We start from the raw sequence: 6,773 nt of genomic DNA, 5'->3' as shown, positions 1-6,773 counted from the left end.
ACCATGTTGACCAGGATGGTCTCGATCTCTTGACCTCGTGATCCACCCGCCTCGGCCTCCCAAAGTGCTGGGATTACAGGCTTGAGCCACCATGCGCGGCTCCAGGTTAATTTTTATTTCATTCTAGTGAGATTTGCTCGTAGAAGGAAATAATTCCTAGCACAGTTCTAGAAGCACATATCCATTTCCCTTCATTTAAATTCTTAGCCTTTCTCTCCTCTCTATTCATACATGCGTGCATGCACACATAAACACCCTCTGTCCTAACGATTTTGTTAAGAGTGGCTTTGAGGAGTTGCAGATTCTGAATTCTCTGACCACAACCCACATCTCCTCGCCTCTTCAGAGACCCTCTGCTTCCCCATTCTCCTCCCACACTAACATCTGGCTGTTTTTCAATAAAGGATATGGGTGCCAAGAGAGAAACTGCTTCACATACTCTATATATAGAGAGTATGTGAAAGAAAGTAAGAACTGGTGAAAGGCAATATTCTCTCAGCTTGTGATTGGTAATAATGATGTGCATCTTCCTGAACACAAACATTATTTTTGTTTGGTAAAAGTCCAGGATAAATAGTTTCACAGGGAAAAAAATAAAGAGAGAAAGGAAGGAAAGAAGGAAAAAAAAGGGAAGAAGGGAGGAAGAAGAAGAAAAGAAAGAAAAGGGAGATCACTAACCTCCAAATGACATTCTATGCTTTATAACCTAAGTAAGCTACCAATCAAAAGAAACAAACAATAACTTAACAATTCACTTAGGAATGAGCATGTTTCATTGTCTTATAATGGGTTCATCATCATTAGGCAGTGAATCAGGGAGTATAATTACCTGGATATGCATTTTAATTATTGCTTTTCCAATCAGGGTTGCACCAAAGAAGGTCCAAAAAGGTACTAGAAAGTGTCCACATGTTATTCCAGCCAGATCAAATAGAGGATTTGGAATCTATAGAGAGAAAAGGACTTCCATATTATAATCCAAAGAACAATTTAATTTTATCACCTATTGATATGTGATATTCTGCTTTCAGCCTGCTTCCACTGCAAAATGACATATGGGTTCCTTGATCAGTACTGGATTGTTCAAAAGGAGGTTAGGCAAGTATTCTAATGTGTCTAGAAGCCGGGTCTCATATTCATCTTAGTGTTCAATCTGCTCACAGGAAACCAAGGTGTCCTTTTGCTTATATTACTCATGTGTATGTGTGTGTGTGTACGCATGCATGCATGTGCGCTTGCCCATCACATGAGAACTGGATAGATAAAATGAGTGGATTCTTGACTATTTGGTGGCTGTTTTCTTTTTTCATTTGAGACTGAGTCTTACTGTGTTGCCAGGTTGGAGTGAAGTGGCATGATCTTGGCTCATCGAAATCTCTGCCTCCTGGGTTCAAGTGATTCTCCTGCCTCAGCCTTCTCAGTAGATGGGACTATAGATGCGAACCACCATGCCCGGCTAATTTTTTTTTTTGTATTTTAGTAGAGATGGGGTTTCACCATGTTGGCCAGGATGGTCTCAAACTCCTGAACTAATGATCTGCCCCCCTTGGCTTCCCAAAATACTGGGTTTACAGGCCTGAGCCACTGCGCCTGGCCTTTGGTGGCTGTTTTTTAAGGTGAAGTATGAGTGAAAAAAAGAGCCTTAAGATTGTATCAGCAGTTAAGTTTCTAAAATCTTTAGCCTGAAATGTGAATATTATCTGGTAAGCACTCATATCATTAGCAAATATTCTAACAAATTCCCAAATACATTTATGGGTAGATGTGCTGTTATTAACATAAAATATTAATAATTTGTATTTTATTTTATGAGATACCAAGGCTGAGGGCCATGTGATAAAATTTAGAAAAAAGATCAAAGCCGGGCATGGTGGCTCATGCCTATAATCCTAGCACTTTGGGAGGCTGAGGTGGGTGGATTACCTGAGGTCAGGAGTTCAAGACCAGCCTGACCATCATGGTGAAACCCCATCTTTTAAAAAAAAGATCAAGTGTGAAAAATGAAAGCACACAGATGTAGATGTTTTGAATACTCAGTTCCAGACAAAGAAGTGATTTACAACAAATACCTTTTCCAAACATTCCCACAATTTAAGAATGCTAAAAGACATTTCATGTAAAAATGCAAAGGAACCATAAGCTGTTTTTGAGAACTTCCCCCATTCTTCTCCTACAGAAGAATATAGGAGAAGAAAGTACTCTGACCTTGTGGCTGATGGCTGAACCATTCATAAGTCAACTAATTTATATAATTTCATTTTTGAACTCTGAAAGAAAAGCCTAGTTATTTAAAAAATACTTGCTGGCTGGGTGCAGTGGCTCACACCTGTAATGCCAGCACTTTGGGAGGCCGAGGCGGGCGGATCACAAGGTCAAGAGATCAAGACCATCCTGGACAACATGGCGAAACCCCGTCTCTACTAAAAATACAAAAATTAGCTGGGTATGGTGGTGGGTGCCTATAATCCCAGCTACTTGGGAAGCTGAGGCAGGAGAATCGCTTGAACCCAGGAGGTGGAGGTTGCAGTGAGCTGAGATTGCGCCACTGCATTGCAGCCTGGGCGACAGAGTGAGACTCTGTCTCAAAAAAAAAAGAAAAAAAATATTTGTCACATATGATCTTTAAAAAAAGACATAAATAAATTAGAATTCAAGTATTCCTGGAAGGGCGAGGTGGCTCACGCCTATAATCCCAGCACTCTGGGAGGCCAAGGCGGGTGGACCACCTGAGGTCAGGACTTCTAGGCCAGCCTGACCAACATTGAGAAACCTTATCTCTACTAGAAATACAAAAAATTAGCTGGGAGTGGTGGTGCATGCCTGTAGTACCAGCTACTCAGGAGGCTGAGGCACAAGAATTGCTTGAACCCAGGAGGCAGAGGTTGCAGTGCACTGCGATCGCACCATTGCACTCCAGCCTGGGCAACAGGAGTGAAGCTCTGTCTCAAAAAGAAAAAAAGAAAAAAAAAGAATTTAAGTATTCCTTTGTTAGTAACATTTGAAGTCAATAAGTCATTTTTGTTTTTCTTATCCAAATTCAAACGTTTTATGATTATTTCATCTCTTACAACCATGTAATAACAATATCGTTTACATAGTATTACATCTGCCATTTTCTTTTCTTTTTTTTTTGAGATGGAGTTTTGCTCGTTGCCCAGGCTAGAGTGTAATGGCACGATCTTGGCTCACTGAAACCTCCGCCTCCCAGGTTCAAGTGATTCTCCTGCCTCAGCCTCCTGAGTAGCTGGGATTACAGGGTGTGCGCCACCAGGCCCAGCTAACTTTTGTATTTTTAGTAGAGACAGGGGTTCAGAATTTTGGTCATGCTGGTTTCAAATTCCTGACCTCGTGATCCACCTGCCTCGGCTTCCCAAAGTGCTGGGATTACAGGCGTGAGCCACCGTGCCCGGCCCTCCACCTGCCATTTCTTATATTTGCCCATGTTACTCTCACAACTCAATGAGTTTAAACATTTTTTTCCCCCTTTATCATAAGGTTCCAACTCATGCTGAAATGAAAATGAGTTTAACGTATTTAAGATATGTAGGCTAGGAGTGGTGGCTCACGCCTGTAATCCCAGGATTTTGGGAGGCCAAGGCAGGTGGATCATGTGAGGTCAGGAGTTTGATACCAGCCTGGCCAACATGGTGAAACCCTGTCTCTACTAAAATTACAAAAATTAGCTGGGTGTAGTGGCACAAGACTGTAATCCCAGCTACTGGGGAGGCTGAGGCAGGAAAATTGCTTAAACCTGGGAGGCAGAGGATGCAGTGGGCCAAGATTGCACCACTGCACTCCAGCCTGGGCAACAGAGCAAGACTGTCTCTAAAATTAAAAAAAAAAATGTTTAAGATATGTAAGTCACAGTAGCCATGGGCTAACATCGCTTTAGACAGGTTTTAAATGAATTCTTCCTTGTAACTAATACTTCTCATTTAGTAAGTAGAATGGGCCAGGTGCGGTGGCTCATGTCTATAATCCCAGAACTTTGGGTGGCCCAAGAGTTTGAGACCAGCCTGGGCAACATGGTGAGACCCTGTCTCCACTAAAAATAGAAAAATTAGCCTGGCGTGGGGGTGCAGGCCAGTAGTCCCAGCTACTAGGGAAGCTGAGGCAGGAGAATTGCTTGAACCCAAGAGATGGAGATTGCAGTGAGCCAAGATCATGCTACTGCACTCCAGCCTGCGCAACTCCATTTCAAAAAAAAAAAAGTTGAATGATTCACAAAATTACATACCCAATAAAAGTGATAGCATTTTTGTTCATTCAGGAGTGTAACTGGATCAAAATACAACACTACCATTTAGTAAAATTTCTGTTTTAATATAATTCACTTACTGAAGCACAGGCCAAAATTCCAAAAAATCCAACCTTCTGTACTAGGTTTTGAACTGCTAGTTTGGCCCGGGAGGCAAAGTCCTGTAAAAAGGCAAATTTAGAAACATTCATGAAAAGTTGGAAAAGAAGGAAAGATGATTCTTTCTAGAGTTTAATTAAAGATCTCACAATCTGATGACATTAATGAGTAGGATGAACGATGAAAAAAAATCGCAGTAGGTTGTTCACTGGAACACATGCAAGTAAAATACTAATAGAATATTACATCCTTAAAGTTAAACACTTACCACATTTTAAGAATAAACCAAAACACTGTAACTTTAAATTTAGTATTCTCGCTGGATATTCTAGGGATAAACAAAATATTGTAAACTAACCATGAACCAATTCGTGATTTTGGAAACACTGGCCTACAACATCTATCTTTTCCTCTCTTCCATTAATTTGCCAGACTTCATATCTAATTAATAGCAGGGTAGAAAGCATAGGATTTTTCAAGATGGCCAATGTAGACATCTCTGCTGAACACTAGCCAGAAGATGGAAAAAAACATTTATGTGGCAATAACTAAGGATTCATTATCCCAGAAGCAAAAGAAGAACATCCTATATTTGCACAGCTTGTGCTCGTTTTCTAAAGTGTTCTCACCATGATTTTATTTGAGCCTTCAACAATCCTGGGGTGTAGGTATTTATTATTATACCCAGTCTATACACCACAATACTGCAGCCCAGAAAGGGCAAGTGCTCAAGATCATGTCAGTTAGGGACAAAGACAGGACATGATTGAATATTCAGACTGTGAAATCAGTGCTTTTTATTTCACTATGTTACCTCCTCCCATGCTGAAACATGCATTCGGCTGGCTAGTTTATTTCCATAATTTTCTTTCAGCATGTTGATGCTACAAATATTTGATGCTAATTCTTTTCTGGTTTTGAAATGGCATATATTCGAATCCAAATTCCAAGGTAAATAGTTCATAAGATAAAAAAAATGAATTAATGTGTAAATGCTTTATTTTTAATTTTTGGTATGTGTGTAAATGCTTTATTAATAAGTCTTCACATCATAGGACCTCTTCCACTCTCTTTAGTCACGTTTCTTTTTCTTTCTTTCTTTTTTTTTTTGTGATACAGAGTTTCACTCTTGTTGCCCAGGCTGGATGGAGTGCAATGGCATGATCTCAGCTTACCGAAACCTCTGCCTTCTGGGTTCAAGCAATTCACCTGCCTCAGCCTCCCAAGTAGCTGGGATTGTAGGTGCCTGCCACCAAGCCTGGCTAATTTTGTATTTTTAGTGGAGACAAGGTTTCACCATGTTGGTCAGGCTAGTCTTGAACTCCTGACCTCAGGTGACCCGCTCGCCTCAGCCTCCCAAAGTGCTGGGACTACAGGCGTGAGCCACCATGCCTGGCCTTTAGTTCAACTTCCTGAAAGATAATACAGAGAATCTAGAAGCTGGAAAGACCCATCATAGAGAGTAGAAACAAAGTTTAAAGCCAGAAAAGCAAACTGGCTGAAAAATAGACTTCTCTAATTGGCACAAAATGTGTGTTTGTATCCCCATTTACAAAAACATTTTGACAAATAATATTGTCTAGGATAGCCCTACCAAGTTACCACAGCAGTTAATACTGAAATTAAAGCAAACAAACGAAAAACCTAACTCTACTTGTTGAAGATAATGAGAAAGTCAAAGAAACTAAACCAATAAACTATATTTAAAAAGATATTATCAGTCAATATAAACACTTGCAAATACACAGGCCCTCAAAGTTAATCATTAGCTAAATTCTACAACAAAATTTTACATTTTTTTTTTTTTTTTTTTTTTTTTGAGATAGAGTCTTGCTCTGTCACCAGGTGCCAGGCTGGAGTGCTGTGGCGCGATCTCGGCTCACTGCAACCTCCGCCTACCAGGTTCAAGCAATTCTCCTGTCTCACCCTCTGAGTAGCTGGGACTACAGGCACGCGCCACCACGCCCAGCTCGGCCTCTTGACCTCGTGATCCACCGAGCCCGGCCACAATTGTATAGTTTATTTATAACAACTGAACTACTGCAGCAAAGGCAAAGGGTATTTTCTATTTTTATTTAGATTTCTAGCTGAAGGTTAGAAATCTGTATTTTTTTTCTTAGCATCTATTGCATTAAGTGTGAATACTGAGTTTTATTGATTTAAAACCATTTAAGAACATATAATCAAATTAGTTTTCCTAAATAGCTTATTAAAACAAATTACATTTCTATTTTGTTTATTACATTTTATTATTTACTGCTCCTCCTTTTCACTAAGCCTATCCTTCTGCAAAATCCATTTATTTTATTTTATTTTTTTTTTGAGACGGAGTTTCACTCTTGTTACCCAGGCTGGAGTGCAATGGCGCGATCTCGGCTCACCGCAACCTCCGCCTCCTGGGTTCAGGCAATTCTCC

The 6,773-nt window shown here is 40.2% G+C and overlaps 1 protein-coding gene across 4 annotated transcripts in view; it reads right to left on the bottom strand.

Moving 5' to 3' along the window:
* The window catches only part of VMP1 (vacuole membrane protein 1), a 144,742-nt gene that overhangs the window by 29,076 nt on the left and 108,893 nt on the right, over window positions 1-6,773 (bottom strand). For all 4 annotated transcript variants that reach the window (XM_017539815.2, XM_017539813.2, XM_017539814.2 and 1 more), the window contains 2 exons: window positions 4,339-4,419; window positions 830-946 (listed from right to left, as the gene is read on the bottom strand). In XM_017539815.2, coding sequence (XP_017395304.1) covers window positions 830-946; window positions 4,339-4,419 — 198 coding nt within the window. The remainder of the gene's footprint in view (window positions 1-829; window positions 947-4,338; window positions 4,420-6,773) is intronic.

The sequence above is a fragment of the Cebus imitator genome, unplaced genomic scaffold (assembly GCF_001604975.1).
Source record: "Cebus imitator isolate Cc_AM_T3 unplaced genomic scaffold, Cebus_imitator-1.0 Scaffold121, whole genome shotgun sequence".
In the NCBI taxonomy this organism is placed as follows: domain Eukaryota; kingdom Metazoa; phylum Chordata; class Mammalia; order Primates; family Cebidae; genus Cebus; species Cebus imitator.
The sequence above is the reverse complement of the archived record's forward strand: the minus strand, read 5'-3'. Positions and strand labels throughout refer to the sequence as shown.